General features: G+C 41.0%; 1 protein-coding gene across 7 annotated transcripts in view; it reads right to left on the bottom strand.

The window, feature by feature from the left end:
- The window catches only part of KLF12 (Kruppel like factor 12), a 247158-nt gene that overhangs the window by 44856 nt on the left and 175205 nt on the right, over nt 1-27097 (bottom strand). For 6 of the 7 annotated variants that reach the window (XM_042805795.1, XM_042805794.1, XM_042805797.1 and 3 more), the window contains exon 6: nt 21048-21107. The exons of the other annotated variant lie outside the window; for it this stretch is intronic. In XM_042805795.1, coding sequence (XP_042661729.1) covers nt 21048-21107 — 60 coding nt within the window. The remainder of the gene's footprint in view (nt 1-21047; nt 21108-27097) is intronic. 7 annotated transcript variants of the gene reach the window in all.

Below are 27097 nucleotides of genomic sequence, written 5' to 3' on the forward strand. Positions count from 1 at the left end.
CTTCAAGCACACAGCAGAATTTCTAATGTCTTCAGGAACTGGACAGGACGTGCTGCTCTATGGAGAGGCTGTGCTGTCAGGCAGCCAGCTTCGTCGTCCTAACAAAAACGTGAGAGCAGGAGCTTCTGCTTGCCCCAGAGCAGATCAGAGGCATCTGGTCTCATCAACAGTGTTTGCTTGTTCCTGCAAACTCAGACTTCGGTGGGGTTCTGCCATGCTGGGAGAGAAGCAATAGGCCTTGTGCAAGAGTTCTCCTCCCCGAAGGACCCATTGCTGGGTCTTCCCTTGGGACTGTGAAACTGGACAACCAGGAGCAGAGGGAGCAGCAAAAGAGGACCAGACAAGTGAGGGCACCAAGTGTGACACAGGACAAAAGGAGTCCATCACCGTCCCAGTTGAAGGTGCCATCAGTCTTCCCAGTTGTCCAGACTAAGGTCACTAATTCTGATTTCTATTTGTAATTAGAAGGGGAAGAAGTGCAGAACAAACAAACAAACAAGCAATCCTTATTTGAGATTTCTAAGTTAAAAGTCACAGCCTTACTCCAATCAACTCTGCACTGGATCTTCTTCCTGTGCCTGTCCTGCTCCCAGTATGCTACCAGCTGGTCTGAGTGCTAACTTCCCAGTACGGTGATACACAAAGGACTGAGAGGCTGGAGTTGGAGAAACATCTGAGGGAAAGGAGACAAGGGAGATGAGAAAAGCCCTGCAACACTGCAGTAGGAATCAGTGGGAATAGTCCCTCTGTATCTGCCCTTCTACACACAGGTTGCTTTTCAGCCCGTACTCCCAGGACATTCTGCAAGCCCTTGCAAAGAAGAATGCAATAAACTAGGGAAATATTGGGCAGACTTTTTAAATCAAGAAAAAACAAACAAGAAGATGCTTGTCAGTTAACAAGTCCTAATACAGACCACAGTTCAGATAGCATCTTTACATGTTCTCTTCTAAATCCAATTTGTTTTCAGTGCAACTACTTGCAGGAAGGAAATGGCATAAAGGCTTTAAAATTCAGGTCAATTTTTAAGTTGGTCAGAAAGTTAAGGAGAGGCTATCTCACTCCAAAAATGTAATTAATTTTTAAAGTCTAAAGTAGGATGCCAGAGTGACTTGTTCACATTTGGAAGCTATCTTAAAAAGCTACCAGTTTATGCTATAAAAATGGAGAATTTAAAAAATGAAACATATTTTTATTCAATTAGTAGTTTGTTGTCCTTCTAAATCTCTCCAGGGTTTGAAAACTGAGCAATCTGTTTTCTCTCTTTCTCTCTGGAGACAAAGCTTAGCTTCTAACCAACTCAGTTAGCTTCTCCAAACATACTTTTTCAGGTTGATCTTCATGTTACACAGTTTGTGCTCCAAATTAGTATTTTAAAGAAAGCTTAAAACTCCTCTACAACTTGACCATCAGGTGAAGTTTGGGATTTAACAACGTTATATTATAAAATTATTTTTTTTAAAATTAAAAAAAAAAAACTTATATCTTGCTGCTTGATATTACAGCATATCCTAGCGTTATCATAGATAATGAATAAAAATTGCATTGTACTGAGTATAACATTGAAGTGAATGTTTTCAGTCTCAGTTTTCTGTATTCAGCGTGGTTGCAACTTCTCTTGCCCCCTCTGAACGTATACTTGTAAATTGTTGTCCTCCTTCTAGTACTGTTATTTATCAATTTTCATATGTGATTAGAAAATGTTAATCAGAATTAATATACCTAATTACCTGTACACAGAAAAACACTTATCAAAAATCCAAAATACTTTTAGAAGTTCCTATTATTCGCACTGAAATGAAAAGCAAAAAAAAGAAATTTTATTGCTCTGAGGCATCTTCCTCTACTATTGTTTTCACATACACATTAATTGAATGCCACTCTTGAAAATGCAATCAATGTTAAATCTCGACTCTAGATGGCAGCAGCCTCCTTTAGTTTTCAGTTTTCTCCTTCGTTTCCCGGTCTTTGTTCCTTAACCCTCCAAATAATTCTGTACTTCCTTCTCTTCCCCTAAAATAAAGAATCCAGTGCTCCAAGCTGCACAGTTTGAGGAAGATGACTTGAAGGCATTTTAACTAGAAGAAATCAGGCCATTCCTGCAGTTAAGCTACACAGTTCTTCAAAGAGTAGAGAATAATTGAGGCCTGAAGTAGGAAAAAAAGAAAGGAAGATTTTCTTCTTCCCCCTTTCCCTATCAGTCACCTGAAGAAATGGTAGAAAAATAGTGCCTCTTTTAGTCTAATGCCAACCCCTCAGATAGAAAGGTAGGGGGCAAAGGACAGAGAAAAGAAAAAGACACAGAAGAAATGGAACAAAAAGGTGCCATTTCATAATGACTTTGAACCAAGAAAAAAGTCTACCTAAAGAATATGGCTTTAAAGCACTGAACAATTTTTAAATTCTCTCTCTTTGGGCACAGTATACTGACACTATGCTGGTGCAGTTTATTAGATGAGTTGAGGCTACTTTGTGTACTGTAAAACTTAACACTTAAGGAAGGCTGTTGCTCAAGCTAAAACATCTTGTCTGAACTCCTTTCCTTTTCCCCTTCTCCTAATATTTGCACTTAGTTTTGCCACTCAGCCAACCAGTCTTGGCAAGTCTCTATTTTTCTATGTGTGTCCTTCCCCCACCGTATTGCTAGTGTCTTCCCCTGTAATAATTATTAGGTAGGGTACCATACCTCCTCCAAGTCTAGTGTTTCTCACATGCTCTTGACGTGATCACATCTCTGGCATTCACGTGAATCAAATGGAAATACAGAAATATCTTAAACAGAAATTTCTGAAAGTCCCTGCATGCAAAATTCCTTAACATCTGTAAACTGTTGCAATTAGAGGCTGATTCTGTGAGCCCTCAAGCACACATGGTATTTTATTTGGGCAAATAATTCCAGTTCAGCTGGTGCAGTCACCTCTGTGCAGTTTTTCCTGCATGTGTTTTCAAAACCATGCTATAAAAGTTCACACTTACTTTCAGCATTTTGAGGATTCCAACATACACTTGTTGCCATGGTCTTATTTCTACGGGAAAGGACACAAAGTGACATCGGAGACCACTCAGGAAACTGTCTTTTGGAATAGTTGTGGGGTACTGAATGCAGTGCTCTAACACATCAACGTGTTAGCATTGTATCCTAAGGTTATGCTTGTGCTACCTTCACAGCTCATGGACTTCTTTTTTCTGTATAAAAACCACACAGTTCAGTCCTCTACATGCCAATTTGATGCCCCAAATATCCAAAGGCTGGTGAAGCTGAAGTTAAAAAGCATGGACCTAGCTGTCTTGCTGTGGGGCATATGCACAGTCTTGTGGAATGATAAAGGTATAAAAATACAGAAAACTCCAATAGATATCTTTACCCACACCTTTCCCCAGTTGCAGTCAGGAAATGCATTTTTCTGTGAGAAGCATAGAAACAAGAGAAGCCAAGATTCTGCGAACCAAGGATTTGAAACTAGCAGACTGACATAAAGTACTGTAAGAAACATATAAACACTTTAAGAAAAAAAAAAAAAACAAAAACAAAAACAAGTTCAACTTCTGAATTCACCTCTGACTCACTCTACTGCAAGATCAGACAATTTTGAGAAGTCTGAATACAGTCCAGGCTAGACTCTACTTGACCACCATTACTAACTACATGATCATTACATGACATTTCTCACAGTGCGGTTTTACCATACACCTGAAATGATGTAACCATATGCATCCAATAATGGCAGCAGTTTTGCTTTCTTCTCCCTCCATCCCAAGCCATAGGCACCTCTGACCCTATGGAGAAGCAGGTTACGGAGCTAAGATGTGACACTGCCCTCCCTAGAATGACTCCCCAGCACGCGGCTGAACTTCAGTACCCACACAAGAGAAGGGGCCAAAACCCATGCCTAGGAATGGGGACTGGACTCTGCCCATTCACCTGTGCAATCAAGTTATCCCTGCTACTTTTGGAAGAGTATCTAATATCACCAAATCAAGTCATTGCTAAAGGACTTGAACACTAAGTCAACAAATGAAGACTTCCACCCACACATACTCTGAAACTTAACTTCCTTGTCACATCACAACTGAAGCACCCCAGACATAAAGTGTCTTCTTGAAGACCACACTAACACGATTCCAATGCTTTTTAAAGAGAAAGCCCTGATTACCCAACCCTAACATTTGTATTCTGCATCTTGTGTGTGGGTAAAAAACTGAAATTGGTGGATCTAAACTTTAAATCCCACAATTGGATCCAGATGGCTGAACCTGTGTCCACGTGGAACCCCATGGAAGTTAAATACATTCCCTGAAGGTGCAAAGGGTTGCTTGCATGAGTGCACTTGCACCACTGGGATCAAAATCTTTACTTTTGTGTCTAACACAATTATGATTCAGAAATGACACGTGAACCACAGCTGCTTTAAAAACCGTATCTCGAGGGCCCAACACGATTTATGAGAGTATCAGAAGTCACCAGTAGTCTCACCCTTAGGACTACAGTAATGAACATTTCATTTTCATGCTACTAGAGGGAGCAAAAAGAGAGCAAACAAAGCAGTAAACCTTCCTCTTCCCCTTCTTCTCAATTATTATCAGGTTTATCTATAATTCATAGGTTTTACTATGAGAATCAACATAAAATCTGAACAGAGTTCAGATTTATGAATTTATTCTCTCAGTACCCAACTGAGGCTGATGGACAGCGTTAACATTTTTCAGGCAAAGGAATGATGCACAGAGCAATTAACTGCCTTTTCAATAGGTATGATCTGGAATAGAAATTACAAGTGATTGGGGCATCCTTAAAAATCAGGGCATAAGAAATCTAAGATAACAGAGGTGGCATATGGCAGATAAGAAATCCTGAGTCTTGGTCCTGTATATTACTGAATGCAAAAATGTATGTGATTCCAGATAATTCATCCCTCAAACTCCACTTCCCTGGCTTTCACTGGGTGCTCATTTTATGGCATTTAGGATTAGAACTCACATACTAATTTTCAAAGAATGATTTTTTTCTCAAGGATGGTATTTTTACCTTACATCTCCTCTACAGTTGTCATGTCCTCTTCAAAACTCCTTCTCTTTCTCTGTTCTAACCTAGTTCAGTGGTTTGCTTAGACTCCTTTGATGGCCAAAGGAAAGACAGACATAGGGAGAAACTGGCAATTCTTGGGATAACTCACCACATGTATCTTAGATATGTATGTTTTAAAATGAGATGGAGATGTCCAGTTCTCTCCCTTAAATGCAGAATGAGCTCTACCCCATCTACTTTACTGGTGAAAGGAGTCACACCAAGAGAAACACTGAATATTTATTTATCCATGGCAGTATCTTTAGCTGTTACACTTAAGGCAACAGGTGACACTGAGAAATCAAGGCAATTATTTTCACACAGCTGATAAAAAAGCTGGTGGTTTGCAAAATGTATTTAAGAGCAGAGAAAAAGGAAAGGAAAAAAGACTTACTTGTTTTAAAAGTTGTTTGATTGCCCAGAAAATTGCTTAGCCATTTGTCTGCTCATATTTGCCCTATGTGTAGTTTTATGGAAATGCAATCTGAGTGAGGGACCACGGAGGGTGTGTGAAGGCAACACAGGGCATGCTGATACACCCTTGACTTTAATGTATCAGACTTGTAATGAGGGACTAATTTGGTTCTAAGCACTAGCTTGGCAGAAACAAAATACTTACAGACTATTAATAGAGAAAGTTTTCACAGAAGCTGTGACCTTCATGACTTAGTGTGGTTTACAGCCCTACCTCTGTTACAGTTAAGCAGATCCTTGCTGCAAAGCAACATGTTTGTGTCTTTTTCTCCAAATTAAAAGGAAGGGACTGGTAGGTAGAACAACTCTTTAGTACGCATGCTGATGCAAATCTCTTCTGCAGTACAGAGGTGTACTGAAACATGGTAGGGAAGAACACAGGGTTTATGGTGCTCTGAACAATAATGTTCCCTAACATTCTGCAAAAATCTGTCCTCGGTATCAACAGCCACTCTATTTGAAGCCTTATGGAGGTTTGAAGACAGGGAGCTCTATGATGTGATAAAAAAACTAATTAATAGGAGAAAATATCAGTCACAATATTGCAGTGGAATTGGGAGTGGGGGGAGGAGTGTATTGAAGTGGTTACTTCTCTCACTTCGAAGTCAGACATATGTAATAGATTTCTAATGACTTTGAGTAAAACTAAACGTTTAAAAACAGTACTGCAAATGCCTGATGGAAAACAGTTACAAAACACATCAAAGAGGATAGTCCGTTTACTATTTCAGCCTTTATTTGACAAGCCATGTGTCAACACTTGTTGTTAAGGTCACTGAGACTAGAAGAACCAGAGAAATAACTGTATCGGGATCAGTTTTAACATAAGTGGTTAAAATCTAAAACTCAGGAAAATATGTAATGCAAAATATACATCTGCATTTTTAGACACATCAAATCAACTTTTTTTTTTAATCATAAAAGATATTTATTCATCTGACTCCATCTGCTCATTGCTGTAACTCACAGCAGCACACAGAACATTAGCAAAAGGACATATAGTCTAAAAGCGCAGGTGCATGGGATTAAACAAAAGACATAAAACAAAGTAAAAAGGCAACAAATTAGCTTCAGAAATACAAGCTAGGGAGAGAAATTTGGAAATAACTAGAACAATTGGTACAGTAATCCTAGTTCTTCCTGGCACTGCAGAAATGAGGAGCTCTACAGGGATATGCCAATAGCTCAAGCAGCAGAACATCAACAAGCATCATTTTGTCATACTTAAAAAACAGAGGGTTGAATAAGCTACCGGCTCATTAGAAGCAAATGGTAAGAGCAGCTAAATGACTGGCATTTCAGCAGTTTTATGCTTTGCAACTATTTGTGCCATGAGAAATGATTTGTAGTGGTGTTCTGAATGTAAAGAGTAATAGAATAGTTAATGGGAAGCATGTTTCTTTAATTTATCCTATTCTTAGTAACAGATTCAAATGATAGCAGATCTAGGATTAATTTAGTCTCAAGAAGAGAGCGCAGAGTGAAAACTCTCCCCATGAAAATTATTTCAGCCACATCTTTGACAGCTGGCCCATGACCATGTTACCCTGGGAATGCCAAATCTGTGAGACAACCGAGGGGAGATAGTAGAGCTCTGCACAGCCAAGAATGTAAAGATAGGAAGTGGTTATTCACTATTATTTTTAAGAACTGGAGGCTTAAACTGAACTGAGGGAAGAACTTTTTTTTTTTCATGTAACACATACTTGGAACTCATTGCCACTGCATACTGCAGAGGCCAAGAGAATAAATGGGCTCGAAGGAGGATTAGGCAAGTTCACAAAGGGCAGGGCCATATATGGATATTAAGGTCAAGAAATAGCCTCAGAGGCTGAAGGCGCATGAACTACTGATTCTTTTAAGCTATAAAGTAGAAGATGGATAGAAGGAGGGGATGTAAGTATTCTAGAGCAATAGTCACTCTATACCAACTTTGTTTTTCTGCTCTTTTCTAAACAATAGACAGGTTAATGGGTCTGCTTGGACCAACTCAGTAGGAAGAATTTTAGACTTTGGTCAGTTGTTTCTACATGCACACAAGTGAAACATGCCCTTTTGAAATCAAATGCCAGCTTTAGCGAAGGACTCCTGTAACAGAAGAGTGGGTAGCCTAGTTCTTATGCCAACAGGATTAAGATCACCTCCAAACTCCACACTGCTTGGGGCGCACAACAAATGACAGCTATATGGCACGTGCAACAAATGACAGCTATAAAAACAGCAGACCCAAGGAATCGCGCTCATAGGAAAGGAAAAGGTTCAAACTGCAACATTCAGGCTATCCTTCAGTCCAACAAGGCAGGGCTCTTTGCGGTCTATTGTTTTGTCCAGGTCAAATCCAGATGACAAGCTGATGAGCGTAGTACCATTTCCTATCCGAGTATTTTATAGTCCCATAAGGACATGCCATCTTCTCAGTATCATCTAGCCCAGGAAGCAGGTGTAGGGAGCCTGAAGAAATATCTAAGGGCATGGGAAGCTGGTGGGTGGGCTGCTTGGTCTCAGTGTGAGAGGCTGGAGGAAGGGTGAGGAGCCATTGCCAAGGCAAATGGGGAAGGGACAACAGCAAAAAAGGACAAGTAGGCTGCCGAGATGGCTGAAGCGTACTGGAAGCAGCAACAGGCAGTCTGAAAGGTTGAGAAGTGGCAGAGATTTCTAAGACAATTTTCTCTAAAAACATCCCTACTCTAAGAGTGGGATGTCTTAGCAACTTTTGCTCATCAGGTCTGGTGGTAGAAGTAACAATAACATGGAAACCACTTCAATTTTCTCCATTGAAATCATTGTAGGGCTTAGTGCTTGCACCAAGATCATACACAACAGTATTTAACAATATTATCATGACACAGTGATGGAGAGGGTGGCTGGGAAAGGGGAACTTAAAAAAAAAAAAAAAAACAAACCCAAAAACAAAAACAACAAAAAACACTCCACAAAATTGCCTGACAAGTCATTTTTGTGACATGGAAAGTAATTTACACAGCAGTTTTACAGAAAAGAGAATTATGCAGTTAATCGGCGCTGCTGGATAATTACACTGTACATGAGGCCTTGCTTTTAGGGAAAAATATAAGCTAATAAAGAGAGTCAGACGATCAGTAATGGCAGGGCTTTTGGGAGATACTGGAGACACAAAGCTAAATAACTTAAAGCTATAGAGTATAATGACTGTGAAATTAAATTATTTTAAGTTTACATTAATTCCTCACCCGATTACATATCTAACATTTAGTCCAAAAGCCAGAGAACTCCCCTTGGCTGCAAACAACCACAGTGACAATGAGAAAGCTGAGGGGATGTTATCCCGAACATGACCAGACTCTGAATGTGTCCTCTGAACTGCTGTGTACATCCTTAATATTCAGAGGTCTGCTAGGGAATTAAAGCCAGTTTACACTGCCCTCCAGTTACCACTGGTTCAAGTAAGGTCTCTTCCTAATTTGGTCAACAGCAGTCAGTCAATTTTCTTTGTGGTGCCTTTCTGTACCTTGCAAGCACCAGCAGCAGATGGCTCAGCCTGGCTTTCTCACTGCCACATTTGTAATGGAGAAACCAGTGAAAAGTTAAACAACATTGAATTAACAATGAAAATGATGACCGGTGTAATGAGAGCATTTCATTACCTTTACGTTGTAAGCAATTTAGCCCTGATTATTATTGACCTTTGGTGATACTGCATCTAAGTAGAATGCGCTATCCTAAAAAAGCACAGGTATACTGGAAGGCAGATGCTGTTTCTGAGTGTATTCATAAATAAACCAGACTGTTTCCCTTCCTGTGTTAGAGGTTTACCTTACAGCTGAGTTAGCAGCATTCAGCAGTCACCTTTACTTGGTGTCTGTGAAACAAACAATATAAGAACTTGACATGCTACACCTGGCAAATTATTATTATTATTATTATTATTACTTATATGGCACCCAAAAGAGCACTAGGTACTTCACAAAGTAGTTAAAAAGACAAACTATGTGCCACAGTGAGCTAATACTTGGTGAAACAGTAGAACTACACAGGGTGGAAAAACAGGAGGAGGTGGTGTAACAAGAGGAAGTATACAGGTTACAGGAATAACATTAAACAGTTACTAATCCGGGGGACATGAGGTTCAGCGCACGCTGCCTATTCTTATTGCACGCTGAGTTCAGAGGAATCCCCATGATTGGACATTTTGTTAGCAGGCTTTTCAGATCCACTGTTTTTTCCAAAATTGCTGTTTTCTCATATGCTAATCTGCATCTTTTTTCACTTAGGTTTTGCAGGCTGAAAGCAGATTTAGTTGAAAGTTTTGTCAGTTCCAAAGTAGATATGACTATTAAGGATTTACAGTTCAACAAACAGCAGCTACAGATTTTGAAGCTTTCACTGATTTCACAGTGATGGAACGATAAGTCTGTGACTTTGGGCCAAGATGCACCAGGCCAAACGCACAGGAGCAGCTTGCTTCCCTATACAACACACTAACAAACCACACCATGGGACTCTGCATGCTCGCGGCACAAGTTAGAAGAACTTGTGACGGACTTGTTTCTCTTGCTCACTCTTCATTTGATTTTTAGGGAACCGTGCAGCCCACTTAGTGTAGCTGACCTACTCCCACTCAAGTGCTACGATGCCATGTGCACCTGCTGCTCCCACGCACCTCCATGTCCCAACAGCACTTCCCTCTCCTCTGCCAGAGGGATTACAGCATCCTTCACCTGATAAGTGCAGCTGGGACAGCCAGGGCGAGAGGCAGAAGAGAGGAAGATGCCTTAAAAAAAAAAAAAAAAAAAAAAAAAAATGACCAGGAAAAACTACAGCACTCCTTATCAAATCCATCTACCAGTACAAAAACAATTGCCACACACTTCCCTGCTCTTTGGACAACCGCATACTGTCCAGAACAAAGCATGCTGTTGGCGCCTCCGGACTATTAATAATAGTAAGGTATGTGCTGCAGCGGGAAGGAGAACCGCGAGGGGTGGTGCTCCACAGGGCTGGCATAAGGAATGCATCTGCTCCAGGCTGCCTGCCAAATGCACTGGAAAACTTGACTTTCTGGGGGCCGCCGAAGGATGCTTTTCTCCTGCCTGCAGTACTCTTTGGAGGGCTTTTGCCCAGAGCAGGCTGCACTGAGCCAAATTCAGGCGGGACGTATTCCTGCTTGCTCTCCAGCCTTCCTAACTGGTACTGCTGCCTCCTGATGACATGGAGTCACTGGGCTCCTTGACCACCCTACAGATAAAAGCTTCTACTTCATCCTGCCATGCCTGTGGGGGTTTATAGAGGCCCCTGGATACAGTGGTAAGCATCTGAGCAAAAAATCATTCCCACTAGCCCCTTAAGCCAAGAGGAACCAAGAGGGACAGCAGAGGCTGCCAGAGGGAGTACTCAGGTTTGCCTAAAAGGCACAGCAAACACAGGGATTAGGATGGTCTCACAAGATACAGCGGAGAGATGAGAAAAATTTAGAATGTTTTGACAGAAACACCTTATTCCGTGCTAATAGCCTCATATACCAGAGGTTTTGGAAGAGGTCAAAGGCAGTAAACAAGCACTGAGAAAGGAAGGGGCAAAACAGAAAAAAATAATTGAGATGGTAGTGCCCACTGGTGCACCATTTAGCATGGTGAGACATGCCCAAGGGAAGTAAAGTGTGTATTCCTTAACAATCTGCTGCCAGTTCAGGTCTTGGATCACCTTTAGGTTTCCACACACATGATGTACCCCTGAGATGCAATATGTCCCTGCTAGGGCGCTTCCTCCCCCTTGAGATGGCTGGATAAACTGTAGAACAATGCACAGAAAAACAGTTGCTAGCTTGCTTAAAAGGATTGCAGACAGCTATCTGCTAGAAGCATTGCTAAATATGTTGATGTTTCACAACCAAGTTTATTCTCATTGCTGTTTGTGTTTCTGGTTTGCGTACAGCAGGAGTGGTCAGCAGGGTGAATGCTTGCTGTTGTGCAGATCTGCTGCAATACCTCATTTTCACCGGCGGAGCTGATCCAGGCTTCTCTGTTTCTCCCGGCAGCCTACCCTTGCTGCAGAGATGCGCTGTGGCGCATTGAGAGCAAGCCCAGCTCCCTACAGAAGTGCATACAGAAAATTTATACCTTGTCTATATACAACCTTCAGCTTTCAAACCACTAGCACAGACTCCATAGGTAGGAGAAGCAATTTAGGTTCCATGTGTACCGGCAGAAAGAATCTGAGATATCATCTGTTTTGCAGAGGATTAAGGATACCAAGTATCTATCTTAAAATATCAGCCTGCCTCACAAATACAAACATGCAGTTAGGGCTTCCAGGGACACATTATCTCGCATTATGGCATATGCCAAGGGGTTAACCTAAGCCTTGCAGATATGTTTTTAAACTGGTTTTGTTAAGCCACTGTCATCTTCTAAATATAACTTTGTTTTCATAAAAAAAAGGAAAAAAAAATCCTTTAGGAGGCTCCTCTGAAAAAAATAGTTCTTTGAGGCTGTCTTGAGGATTCCTGGAAGTTTTTCATGTGTTCTAAAAATTACCCCTGCGAAGGCCCACACAGCCATGCCTCCCTGGTGCCGACACCAAGAGTATGCAGAGCCTGCATGGCTCCTGCACCGGCTGCCCCCAGCTCTACAGCTCATGATGGCCCTTCCTGACCAGAGCTAACTCTCTGCCCAAATAATTTCCATGTGACTTCACAAGCTACTTCTTGTAGAAAAAAAATCTTAACTGAATTATCACCTAATTCCAAACCAGTTCCTATCCAAATAAGAAAGCTTGTGAGCATAGCACCAAAATTTACTGAAAATGCTTATTTTCCTGCAACGGTTGGCAGAGTGCATATTACTTTTCAGCAGCTAATATAATTTTACCTGTTGCTATAAAGGACCAACCATGGTTTCTCTCTAAGACGGAGTGCACCTCTGTGCTGGCACAGCTGATAGTCTTCCACGGCTCTTTATTAACATTTTCCCTACAACGGCTGCCGCAGCTGAGCTGTTCTGCGCAGATTTTCTGCTTGGTATGGGGGGCTGGGGAAGGGGAGGGAGGCCTTAATTATACAGAAAGATGGAGCGGGGCCAGGCAGCCCCTCTGGAGCACTGTCTCCTACATGCACAGCCTCCTTCCTGCTGTTTTGCAGCTACAAGGATCACCTGTTGGTCTTGGCGCCTGCCCAAGCTGGGGCCTAGCGGAAATGACAGAATCAGCTAGAAATGAGAGCCAGCTCCTATTCCAGCCACCCAAATGAGGGAAATACAAAAACAGATGATGGCAACGTGATCTAGCGGCTGCACGTGGGAGCCAAGAGGGGGTGGGGTAGAAGGGAATGGAGAAAGAAGGGGTATACCTTGAAAAAAAAACAAACCTAAAAACCAAACCCCCCTCCCCCCAACCACGATAAGGAAGCTTTTTTCCTGTTGTTCTTCTCTTTTCATACTCAGCACAGTAAAACCATTATTAGAGTTTTTCTCCATACAAACACATGCCTTGCTCCTGCTCTTGCTGGGAATGTCAGATGTTTCCATCTGCCCCATGAGAGATGTCGAAGGGATATTCAGGTACGTGGCAGAACCAATCTGCCTTTTCCAGACCAGCTCCTCTCTGTACTGCCTGGCGACACACAAACTGTTGAAAGATCTGTGTCAGGAATTCCCTTCTCCCATAACAACAGAGCTCAGCAAAACCTTTTCTTTGATATTTGGGTGAGCCGCAGTGTGCAGCAGATGGATTAAATATTGCTCACCTTTCATTTTGTTCTCCTGGGCAGAAAAGCAGCTAAGTAACCCAACAGAAAAGGTAACCATCACTAACAGTATTTAAGAGAGAGCAATGGTGCCTTTTAAATGACAAAAATACAATCTAATTACACACTGCATTTCCAGATATAACTAGTTTCATACAAACTCTTGGAATCCACATTTACTCAAAGCCATAACCATCCTAACATTCAAAATTTCTCAACATTTCTCTGGAACCTTGAGTTTAGGGACACCATAACTGTATATTCTCTCAAATAGCTTAATAGGCTTTAAATGAGCTGTTAAATTTTTTTTTTTTTTTTGTAACCAATATTTTTTAGAAACAATAACAGTGGGAAAAACCCAGTTCTTTAAAGGAAGTTTTTTCCCTCTCTGAGAGCAATGGAATGAGTCCCCAGAGCTTACTTCTTCCTGAGAAAACACTTCATGAATAATCAATGCACAGTCCAATTCCTCAATAAGCACCAAGCCTTCAAACACACCCAGTATTCAGCAGTCTCTGTGACGTTGGCCTTTAAACTGTAACACTTTTTGCCTTGCCCTCCCTAGTTTCTCAAGCTTCCTTTATTTTCTGTTCTTTTTAGCAACTAGGTAGGTAAGCATAAGCAAAATTCAAGCAGCAGGAGCAAGCTGGGGCTAATTTGCACCTTATGAATTATTCAGGCCCTCCTGATTCCTGCACCTGCACCAAGGCAGGAAGCTTGCGAGGAACAGTCATTACTCTTCTCTTGGGTTTGCACAAGCTTGGTTACTGCTCAGATGCTTTGTTCTGTAACTAAGGGCTTCAGGTCTTCTATTAAACAGTGGAAGTAGGGGAAAAAAAATAATTTCACATTGTCAACCCCCCCCCCCCTGCTGCCCCAAACTCAGGATAATCATTCAACCCCTTCTGAGACGAATGAATTGTAATCTGTTTTAGACCGCTGAATTCATCTCACATCTGCTAATCCGGATCAGAGCATCAGCAGAGAAAAAGTGAATGTGTACACTAGCTGGTCTCATCAGATATTTACTCAGCTGTATTAGACTGCACATTTAAACTTCTCTCTAGCTCAGTAGGGAGTATTTCATATGCACCAAGTATTTCACATGCTAACTTGATCATTAAGGCATCCTTCTCCACAGATACAGCACAAATAAATTATCTCCCTGGCATTCTGGCTAACCTCAGGTGTACTAACAGTTTAATGCTATTGGAAGAGCCTATATTGTGCTTTCAACAGGATGGATTTAACAAGCAAATAGGCCTTTTCTATCTTCATCTACTACTACCTTGGTAAACAGAATGTGACACCTACCTGCAAATCCAGATATGTCTCATGAACCTAGACAGCCATTAGGAACACTTGCAGAGAGCAGATACAAACCAATTAGCACTATGAACATTTTAAGTTAACAATGTTTTTGAGTTAATATGCTAAGGCAAACAGACCTGAAAGTATTATGCAAATTCAAAGCAGAAAACAGCATCTTTACTGTATCTCATGTCCATAGTTGCGTTGAGTATCTTGGGGTCTTGTCCTTTGTTAACATGCTGTTACCAACAAGTTCTCCAGTTAAAAGATTGTCTCATTAATCCCAAGCAGCTAAGCATCATGCTTCTATTGATTGAGTAAACCAGATCTGCAGTAACTGATAATGAAACCTCTTTAACCCCCTCTTCCAAAATAACAAGTGAAACACAAGTGTTAAGCATTCAGAAAGGTAGTCAACCCTTATCAAATCTTTGTTTTTCTTCTTTCTATGCATAAAGAAGTTAATTCATTTTCCTTTCAATGTAGAATACATGATTGGTCCTACACTGCTCTTATCTCATTCCTATCCAATAATAGATACTCTGGCTCTTTTTTGAAGGTATTTTAATCGGGCATGTAAACACGTTTTATTCTTTGATGCTCTTTCATTCAGCATCATTAATCCCCAGCATGAAATCAATAGACTTAAAACATTTAATCACGTCAAAATGCAACATACAAATCCACAAATGACTTCAGTTCATCACACATACTGAATAGCTTGCAAGGTGTAAACTATGCTTTCTTTTCGCCTTGGGAATCAGCAAACTCTAAGCTAGTCTTTCATTGAAGTAAACAGATTCTCTCTCCAAATAACTGTGATCAGGCAAAAAAAAAGATGTTGATAAACAAAACATGGGATTTTCTGTTTGCTCTGTCATCTTTTTTCATCCCTTGCGGTCACATTAGCCTTATGAAAAAACTTGTTTTACCACAACCTCTTGACAGTATGCATGTTTAAAAAAGTTTAAAAATAATTACAGTAACTGGGTTACAGAATGTACTGGAGGTACAAGGGAAGGGAAAAACATCTTTGCAGTTGTTTATTTTCCTTTTTTAACAGCACATTGTTTCTCTGCTTGAAAAGAATGCATAAGGGGCAACAATCATAGTTGCTTTTTTTAAAAAAATAATTAAGATAATTTGCTCCATCCTACATATGATTTCCAAAGCCCCTGGGATATAGGAAGTGACAAGAATATCTTTTATGGGGCAGAAATTGTGGCTGAGATACAAACATTAAGGACAGCCAGACCCATCCTTTGGTAGGCAAAAGAGTAGAAACCAGTAAACAAAGAAAAGGAATATTCCAGATAATGAAATAACATCTTTAATTCTACTATATTAAAAAGCATGCTTGCTCATTTGAAAGGAGGAAATAGAGTGTTGGAAAGTGAAATACATGGAGAAGTGTGGAAACAAGCATGCTGAAAGCCCGATTTGGGAGGCAGGCACCCAAAAGCCTTCCTAGGTCCATGACTGCACTCCCACCCACTGTCCCATGAACAGTCCTACCCAGCATGTCCCTAAACTCAAGAGGTCCTTCACTGGTAAGCTGGAGCTTCTTCAAATACAAACCACAAGGTGTATGTTTACACATACTTGTTCTGTTAGGTGCCCATTTTCTATGTACAGGCAGGGCAATGTCCTGAACTTTGTCTTGTGAAGAAGGCTCAGAAGGCAGGGAGTTTTTTTGATGGTGAAGGCACTGGTGAGGTGTTGTGCTGTAGCCTTGAGTCAGGTAATTCACCCAGGGAAGGAGAGACTTTGGTTGTAGGTCCTTCTCAGACAGAACGTTGATTTAGCAACTCCATCACCCCAGGAATAACCTGGTTATAGGGACTCAGGGTCTTCTGCGTGAGTATCCATGGAAGCGAGGCTACTCTGCAACCAGGGATGGAAGAACCATGAGGTGAAAATGTTGGGCAGAAAAGGGGGATCCTGGCTCCATACCAGAAATCTGGACACTCAGCTCTTAGAGGGGAACTGTAAAAGCTCTATTTCAGTACCCATGGCTGTTTCTTGCCTAATGTTGCTCCAGGGAATGGAACATACAGTCCCAGTCCTGCCCACGCTCAGGTAGGATTCAGGCTCTTCCTACCCACTTTCCTTCCCATCCCCTGACTTCTGTGCTCCTGCCCACAAAATGGCCCACATGCTGCATGAAGGGAGATGAGAAACTCCACTGCTCCCCAAGTATCTCATCTGACTAGGCCTCTGCCACGGACCCCAATGATTAAAACACCCCTGTGAGGCTTGTGCTGAGAACCTAAACCTCAGGTCTCCCACTCTGTTGACAAGCTAGTTAAGGCTCCCCTGCAAAGGTGGGAATATTGCCGTTGCTGCCATCAGCTTGCTTTTCAAAACAATCATCTCTGCTCCGTTATCATCCAGAAAGGGCTATGTGGACTACCTCTGAGTGAAACATGCTTTTATTTCTTACTGATTCCCTGTATAGTCCATAATGACTTATCCAATGTAACTGGGCTGTATTCCTATGGAAGCACTTACACTTCCTACACCACCAGCAAAAAGGGGTATACACCTAAACTAGATGGGTAGGGTCTCCTTTCTGGTTACTCCTGAGACATGCACTTGTCTCCCGTGATTATAATGGGGAATTCAGGTGCTCTTCATCAGAGGTCAGCTCATCCTGCAAAGCTTAACCTTAACATACAGGCAGAAGCTTGTGTCCAGGTGAGGCACGAGTCCTATTTGCTCAAGCATTAAAGAAGTTCTGTGAGTGTGTAACAGAGATACCACTGTCTCCAGTGTAGCTCAACATCCTGTCACTACAGCTGAGTGAGGGAATGAAAATTTCATAGCAGATATGACTAATCTGTACTTTAAGTAACCAGAGTCTTAGTGACCTCTTGATTTTGCAGTTTTCCCCACTGAAAGTAATGTTTATGCACTGAGCTGCATGGAGGAAAGGAAGTAGATTAGGGAATTACTTCAAATGCTTTGGCTATCCTAGATGCATTAATTTTTCATTACCTCATTTATGAAAACAAAACAAAACAAAAACCAGAGGCAAAACTAAAGTATGTAATGAGGACATTCCAAATCAGGCGAAGAGAAGATCAAGCATTTTCTTCTGGCAGTGCTCTTAATTATTACCAGTAACATCCTATTTATTATCATTGTTAGTCTTTATCCTTTTTCTTAAAAAATGATCCAGATTGTATCCCCAAATTTATATTTTTTCTGTTTGACAGAGATTAGATTCACTCACGGTTGAAAACACGGTTTAGATATACATTTTTTAAAGCCTGTGCTCTGTAGTTACAATTTGGTCCTGGAGGTGAGTTGCAAGTACAGACTTGGGGCTTACATTCCTACTAACTGAATGGGAATCCTAACAAGTGAAACAGTGTACTCCTCAATGCTTATTTTCTTTTTGAACTGGTGACAAATGAGAACTACTGCTTCACGTTAGTCTTACAAATGGCAGGAATAAAACAGAACAGTGAAAACATTTGTCTTTGAATAGTGGAGGGTCAAAGCAAACTAAGGTAAAAATGGTGTCCGGCAGGGTAATTCAGATTGGGAAAGTCATCCAACTCCATAGTAGCTTGACCCTAACATAGCCCCAGAGGCAGTGCTGCAGCTGCCAGCTAGACAGCTAGCCAAGAAGCTAGCAGAAGTGCAAGCCAAGAAGCCAGCCATGAGCCCACACGCCAATGCAGGAAAGCTATATTCCAGAATTTGGCATCTGGGTTCTCCAGCTGCCAAACATCTCTCATCTGGCCAAGCCTGTGGAATGAGGTGTTAAAAAGAACAGGGGTAAATTATACAAGAGCAAAAGCAGTACCATTTGTGAGACACCAATGATGAAGAGGCACGTTGTGCCCACCAACATCTGCAACTCACACATAATATCCCTTTGTCACCAGTGAAATGGTGGATCAGGGCACTTCTCAATCAGGGGAGGCAGTATGGACAAAATGCTCAACATTTTACAGGAAAAGAACAGTTAGACATGTGTGAATTGGATGAACGGTGCTGGCGTGTGGCTACCCACAGAATTCAGGAGATGCAGAACATTTGTGTGGAGTTGGTTTTGAGTAAAACTTATACCTTTTAGTAGATTTCATGAGCCCCTCCCCCCCCCGCCAAAAAAAAGGAAAGAAGCCTACAAATAAAGAAATAAAGTTTCTTCAAGATTTTGTGATCCACTCTGTTCCCCCACCACCACAAAAAAAATCAAATATCTAACAATGTATTTTCATAACTAGAATACCAACATTTTGAGTGTAATTTTATGGAAGAAAAACTTTATTGACATTTAGTGGAAAAAGATAACTTTAGAATACAAAATCGGAAAAAAAAAAAAAACAAAACAAAAAAACAAAACACCAAAACTGAGCAGGCATGAAATTATACTCAGATAAAATATATACACTCACATAGTTGTATTTAATTGTAGCAGAATTTACTTCTGACAAGCGGTTACTGTTCCTAAACTGCAACAGTGCCATACTCCAAGAAGCAAGACCAGCTGTGAAGAATACTCCTAGCACTGTGAGCAGTTTTAAGTACACCGTAAGAATTCATACTTTCAAATGATACACTGACTTAAATATTCATCTTATTGGTCTCATTTCAACCTGTCACTCTACAGACAAGTCCACATGGCCTACGTGAGTTTTGACAGATGTGACCTTCTTGAACAACTTGGTCCTTCATTTTAAAAAAACATAGAAGACCCTATATCTCTCTTGCAAGTTTCTGTTTTTATTAGCAGCTATTTGCCTCACCAAAACATTACATTTCAGTCTCATCTCACTCCAGTCAGAGCCAACAAACTTTCAGTGGTTTAGAATTTGGTACATAAGATGACTTATGCCATCTTCATCTACATTTAACCATGCATGTTTTTCAGGGGGCCTCATTAGTAGGATCTCATATTCGTTGTTACGGTATGCGTAAACTCTACATGTAAATTCATAAGCAAATTTTAGCAAACTGTTGATGATATTTAAAAAAGAGTGAAAAATTGACAACCTAAGCCGCCTTCTTGAAAATGCTTCCTGTAGAACAGAACCTAATATAATTGGTGATTATATAGAATATTATTGCTAATTTCAGCTAAAGGAGCCTGCATTCAAAATTGTATTTGAAATTTATTTTAGAAACACAACATTTTGTAAGACTAGTAGGCTCTTCAGAATAATTTCTGAAGTTGCATTGATAACTTCAATCAGATCAAAGAAAATTCTCAGGATTTTAAAAAAATAAATGTATCGTCTCAATTTCATACCCCAGGAAACCTTAAAAGCTTTGTATTTGCATTAACAGAGAAGTTGCTGCTGCTGCTACTTTGAAAATGTTTGAGTAATAAGATCCTGCAAATTTTTAATACAAATATATCAGTCGTAATGCAATTAACTGCAAATTGGAGATAGGGGTAGATTTGAGGAATGGTTTCTGTATTTGACTACTCATTAGCAATTTGAAAGTGTAATTGCTCTTAACCACGCCATCTTCTAAAATTTATTATGAAGCTTAGCTCTACTTATAAATGTGAAGAACTGGATTTATGCTGCAACTGATTGGCTTATACTGAATGTGTGAAGTTGTTTTTCCTTCTGTACTCCACAGACAGAGGGCCACGGATTACTAAGAGCTGATAAAGTAGTGAGTTGATGGGTTTACACTTGTCACATGATGAACACAACTCCAAAGGAATGTTTTTAGGGGCCCACAAAACAAACAAAAGAAGGTGGGAAAACAAACAAGCAAGCAAGCACACTGAGAGTGGACATTTCATTGAACACTATTTTAAAACCCAATAAAAGAAAAGCAATGAATCCAACAAAAACAGGAACCCTATCAACGTTGGTACATCCCTTCTGTCATATGACATCATTTCTACTTGGGCAAGTGAGGTGAACCCAGGGCATGTTATAGCATCACAGTGCTCGCTGCAACTGCCCAGTCACCTCCCCACTGGATTTGTGTATAAACTCTGCACTCTAAGGCAGGGCATCTACTAGGCATATTACACAGTAAGGGTTAAAAATGTTGGCCTCCTTGAAAAGAAAGCAAGGAGAGGCCTACAAACACCTTTTCCTATATTTTAAACCTTTGCTTGTTGATTGTTTCATGGTAACTGGCAATGACCCATTATAACATGAACTATGTTGATTCACATTAACTTTGTTACTCAATTTCAATAGACTATTTTGAACATTTTAAACTGCATTATCAAATATCAGACAGGTTATTTTCTTTCTATTCTCATATTTTAGCCATTGGGATTTGGAAAATAAATTTGTAGCTTTCCCATGAGGCACACCACCACCCTCCCAGCCCCAAAATATAAAAAGCAATAGCAGAAAATCAGCTTTGGACCTCGCCCAGCCCCGCATATCCCCCAACCATGACATAAAGAGGGAAAGAAAACCGAAAAACACTGCTACTAGACTTTGTCAATAAAACAGCACATTATATAATACACAATAAAATGCTTCATACCTGGAGTTGAAAAAACGAAAAGGGTTAACAGCTGACCTGGCACAGCCCCACATGCTCTCTCTGGAAATTGAACACAGACAATTAGGAATTTTAAGTTACCCCAAACAATTGCAGGGGACTTAGACAAGCTTGAGGAACACTTACTGCAAAGTAAGCACATAGCCTCAGTGTAGAAGGGACTTTAGGATTTTCCCATTCGCTTAAAACTCCTTAAACTGAAATTGTTCTGTAGAGGTCTTGACTAATGATAAGCAAATCATCAGGAGCTCTGCCATTAATTTGCATGGGAGCAGCATCAAAGATTAAGGGCCCAGGTGTCACTTAGTGGTAATTCTGGATCATGGTGGATCCTATTTTCTTATTAAAAAATAATCAGTGACCCAGAGGAACACATTAATGAGAATCTAGAGCAAGTGGACATTGCACAAAGAGGAAGTAGAGGCTGGAGTGAATGTCTGCTCCCAGAATTCTGATGCTTAAGTAGTATTATTCCAAGCACATCACTGAAAAACCTAGCCTTTAACACTTTTTACTTAAAACTGAGAGTCCAGGGAAAATAGATGATCTTCTAGAATATTATTTGTAATACTGAACACCAGAAATACATGATGTCATAGAAGTATAAACACTTATGTTGGGATTTGGATTACAAGGAATGCTCCTTTTCACTGACAAATTCTGACCTACTGCATGTGCTCAAACAAGAAGCATCATACAGCTGGCTTTTACAAACAGTCCCAACACATCTGGCAAAAAAAAAAAAAAAAAAAAAAAAAAAAAAAAGAAAAAAAAGAGAAGAACCTGTAGAAAGCCAAGTCCATGAATAACCCCCTTCAGCTCTCCTCTCTGTGGTTTAGACCTCAAATGTACCATGAAATTAGTCTGAGGCCAACGCCCAAGAAACTAGCAAAAATATTAGAATAACAACATGAATCATAAAAATGTTCTAGCACACTAGCAGCTGAATGCATTTGAACTGGAAACATTTTGGATCTTTTATAATACTTAATTAAAATGGCCAGGTTGGCATAGTAATTGCTGAAAGTGAAAAGGAAATTTTCAAATTTCTTGATTTATATAATTGCACTTTCCATTGGCCCTTGGAAATCTACAACTAATCTATTTTCTTCCAAGATTTTGCATGGCATCTTTCAAACTTCTCATGTTTTCTTGCTTCAAGTGTACAGTAAATATTCGTCATCTTTACTGTTTGTTTGATTTTGCCATTTGTTAAATGTTAAATTTCTGATAATGACAGAAATCTGCTATCAGGATGACAAAATAGTGTAAAGAATTTTCAAAGTCTAAGTTATTAGATCTATCACAGCCTGACACTTTTTTTCCACCCTCTTTTTCCACTCTCCATGTAGAGTCTCTTCCTTCTTCAGAAACATATTTCAGGTACCTGTCCCATGGTATCATTAGGGACGGATTTTATTTCACAGTTGCGTCAGTACCTAATCAAAGGACACTGGGACAAAATCTCCCCTATTCCATCAGCCCTCAACTGAAATGAATATGCACTGGAAAAATGGCAACTGGAAACCATAACACTGACCATTCTCTCCCATGTCAATTGATTTATAATCATCTCTATGTCCTACTGGAAAAATATTTGTACTGCTGATACAAACAGCAATACATTACCCAGAAGTCATGACTCTAAATTTGGTATACTTCTTTTCATAAAGGTCCCTTTTTAACAACTAAGCAATAGGGTGGGAAAAAAATACAGTTGGTGAGAATGGTAAGTATTTGCATGCTGAATTTTTGCCAGTGGGTAGTTTAGCAGACAACCAAAACTCTGGTTAGAACCTATAGTATCCAGGCACTGAAGCAAAAGACAGCCAGACATCCTCCAACCAACCTCATAGACACCTAGAACTTATTATGTTCCTCTCTGTTTGGCCTGAAAGCCAAATGGCTATGGCCTCCCCCACAGCCTCTGCTGTGATCCAGAAACCACGGGGAGAAATGCCCAACCCTTCCCCCTGGGGCTTGAATGTTACCTGTGCTATGAAAATGGCTAAAACAAACAGGATGACATGAATTCGGCATAAAAGGGAGCTGTAATAGTCACTTCCCAATGCAAAATGCAAGTGTAGGAGGAAAAATAAGAGGAAAAGGACATTGTAGGACCACTCCTGGATATCCTTTTCTCCCTAGCCTTGCCTTCCAGAATTGGCAAACACAGGTATCTGGTTTCCTGAGTCAGTGCTGATAGGAAAAGGACAGCATGCTCTGGGTTTTAAAACAGGTAGAAATAGGTAAGCTCAGAACAAAATATTTCGTTTCTTATTTTCCACAATGAGAAGTTGGAAATGTAAACAATTATTTTTTATTTTTTATTTTTCCCCCAAACTGTATTTTAATGAACAACTACAGGTCAGAAGCCCAAGCTCCAAGGACAGCAGAGATGATTTGTAGCCAAGTGCCAAGCAGGTAAGTGGAGACAGCTCTAGAAAGCTAGTTGCTCTGCCTGTTGAACTTCAGAGCATTTAACTCTGTGTTGACCTGACTATATTGTGGGAGTGTCGGTGCCTTGTGTAGGTGCTCTGGAACACTGCTGGAGCCAACCACCTATTTTATTACCTCACACCACCATCACCAGACCCGCCCCGAAGCAGGCGATCTGCACCTCATTTCAACTGCCCGCATACGGTTCATCTTGGTTCTGGGTACCTGCAGTATTTCACACATATTGAGAACATACAGGGATAGTGGCGCCTCTGTGCTGCGCAGTATATTGACAAAGATGTACCGGTTACAGAACTGCATGTTCTTGGTAGTTCCTCTCAAGCAAGTTTTGACTATGTCTTAGTAATGGCTAAGAATCTCAGAAACCAGATGATGATACAGGCAGCAAGTAGTTTGGAAGTGGGAATACTGAGTGCACAAGGAGTCAACCTGTTCAGCTGAGTAAATCATTTTCATCAAATAATGTATTATGCAACATTATCCTGTTGCTCTGCTTTTGCAACTTTTATGACCAATATTTCAGTCATTATTCTAGTTCCTCCTGTGAGCTTATTTATAAATGGTTTGACTCTTGGGCCCTGATAAGCAACTGACCACAGAAATAGCAACAGCCATCAGTTCTTAAGAGAAACACCATGGTGACTTCTATGTGAAGTTATCTGTCTATCTGACAGCAATGTGTGTCCCCGATTTATCACGCAGTAACCCAGCCCTATGCTAAACATCACATTTTTAATGCAAATAATTGAGGGAGGTATTTTGACAAGATTGAGACTCCAGATGACTTTCAATGAGTACATAAATGCAAGTATTTCTTTTTGTGCCTGCCAGTGGGTTCTGTTCATTTCGAGGTTACTTCATTTTCCAGGCTCTGCTTGCAACGCTGGAGATTTCTGCCAGCATCACATCCTAGTAGTAATATACGAGACACAGGCCTTAAGACGAGCACTTTTTAGGGTAGCCTCTGACCTCAGTACCTGTCAGCCTGCTCCACACTGCCTGAGCTTAATAATACATGCTAGGCAAGAGTGGTTTGGTCGTTGCTGCCTCTTCTGATCTGTTCTGGTCTCTTTATTTTCTGCCTGCCTCAGTTTTCATACTTCCTTACACCGCTGTATCCTGTGGCATCTCAGTACATCCCAGAAAGGCAAATAAATAAATAAATAAAAATGGGACCCATAATTTCATTCTTGACACAACTTTTGTTTGTCACAGGTATAATGATAAAGGTGCTTGGCTTGGCTCTGAAACCTGTGACTATCATTACTTCCGACACATCTCAGGACTAGATGCTATTATCTGAGACATTGCGATGCTTTACTTCTTGTTTCAGCCTCCAATTCCTTTAATTTTGGCTAGAGTAACTTCATACGTGTGGTGGCTTTAAGCTCCAACTATCCTTTTCCTGATTGTGTCCAAAACAGTAACACACATGTCCTCAGTCACATACACATGGTGACCATCACCTCCTTGGCACACAGGCTCAGCACAAAAAACTCTTCCATATCCATCATCCAGGAACTTCCTTTCACTCCTCTTTATCTCCAGCCTAAAAAGAACTTGCTGTGAGAAATGAGGTTGTGGTGGAGTCACTACTAGTGAAAGAGGATTGAACTAATAAAGGGGACAATCTAGCACAGTCTTTTCACACTGTGCAGGAGAAAAGAAAATGGCAAGAAAAATGTGGTGGTGTTTTGTTTTTTTTAGATCCCTATATTCACATGCTTACTCAATTATGCCTTGTTAAACAGTGTTCCACTCTTAATAGTGCCCTCCTTTGCACGCAGTTTACATACCTCTTACCTACTGCTGAGGGTTGCCCCTGGCTAGATGCCAGATGCCCACCAAAGCTGTGCTGTCACTCCCCTCCTCAGCTGGACAGGGGAGAGAAAATATAACAAAAGGTCCTTGCATTGAGATAAGGACAGGGAGACCATTAATGAATTACTGTCATGGGCTAACCAGACTTGACTTGAGGAAAATTAATTTATTACCAATCAAATCAGAGTAATGAGAAAATAAAACCTAAATCTTAAAACACCTTCCCTCCAACCCTCCCTTCTACATGGGCTTAACTTTACTCCCGATTCTCTGTATCTCCTCCCCACCAGTGGCACAGGGGGATGGGGAATGAAGGTTATGGTCAGTTCCTCACACATGGTCTCTGCTACTCCTTCCTCCTCACATTCTTTTCCTGCTCCAGCGTGGGGTCCCTCCCACAGGAGACAGTCCTCCATGAACAACTCCAACATGAGTCCTTCCCACAGCCTGCAGTTCTTCATGAACTGCCCCAGCGTGGGTCCCCCGTGGGGTCCCCCGTCCCGCCAGCAAACCTGCTCCAGCGTGGGCTCCTCTCCATGGGGCCGCAGCTCCTGCCAGGAGCCTGCTCCAGCCTGGGCTTCCCAGGGGGTCACAGCCTCCTTCGGGCACATCCCCCTGCTCCAGCGTGGGGTTCCCCACGGGCTGCAGGTGGGTAACTGCTCCATCATTAACCTCCACGAGCTGCAGGTGGATATCTGCTCTACTATGGACCTGCAGGGGCACAGCCTGCCTTACCATGGTCTTCACCAGAGGCTGCAGGGGAATCTCCTCTCCAGCACCTGGAGCACCTCCTGCCTCTCCTCCACTGACCTGGGTGTCTGCAGAATTGTTTCTCTCACATATTCTCACTCCTCTCTCTAGCTTTATTTGCCCAGCTGTGCAGCATGTTTCTTTTTTCCCCCCTTCTTAAATACATTCGCCCAGAGGCGCTACCAGTGTCGCTGATGGCTCAGACTTGACTAGCAGCGGGTCTGCACTGGCTCTGTTGGACAGGAGGGAAGCTTCTGGCAGCTTCTCAGAGAAGCTGCCCCTGTAGCTCCCCCGCTACCAAAACCTTACCATGCAAATCTAATACACCTACACAACTTAGTGTTTTTGCATGCACTGATCTAAATACTCAGGAAACTTTTTTCCGTAAGTCAGTATAAGCACTGCTATTAAGATTTAATTGTGCTGCATGTTTGTCCGTCACAAAATCACAGGAACTGCCTTATGGAAAAGGAAAGATAAAAACTTATCTGATCTAGATAATGAAAAAAGAAGTAATTTTGGCTCAAGTGACAGCAAAGGACAATGCTCTTTCTTTTTCTTATCAGTTTCTTTTTCTTAGCAGTTCACTGAGGTAGTTTTATTGTGGCTTTTTCTGGCAGTGTTCTGCTATCTAATCCACACTGATGAGCATTTGCTACAGCTCTGAATTTCTTAATGCACACGGTTCTGCCTCTGCTTTCTGGGCTGATTTAGAAAGAAAAAACAGAAAAAGCCGAATAACGAATCACTGGGGAAACAGCTGCCAAATAGGTGTACAAACTGCTAACTGGGTAGCAGTAATGTATAATATTTTTTATAATTCATTCTTTGGTGTCATGCTCTTCAAGCAATGCCTGCTTCCCTATCAGTAAAATACATTTCACATATCTAACCACTAATGACTCAAACTTCACTCTGGAGCAACACATTGTAGTGGATTAAGCATGGGACTAGAAGGCAGACATTCCTGATCCCAGCTCATCCTCTGCCTTGCTGCCATG

Source organism: Tyto alba, unplaced genomic scaffold (genome assembly GCF_018691265.1).
Source record: "Tyto alba isolate M040663 unplaced genomic scaffold, T.alba_DEE_v4.0 Super-Scaffold_45, whole genome shotgun sequence".
NCBI lineage: Eukaryota > Metazoa > Chordata > Aves > Strigiformes > Tytonidae > Tyto > Tyto alba.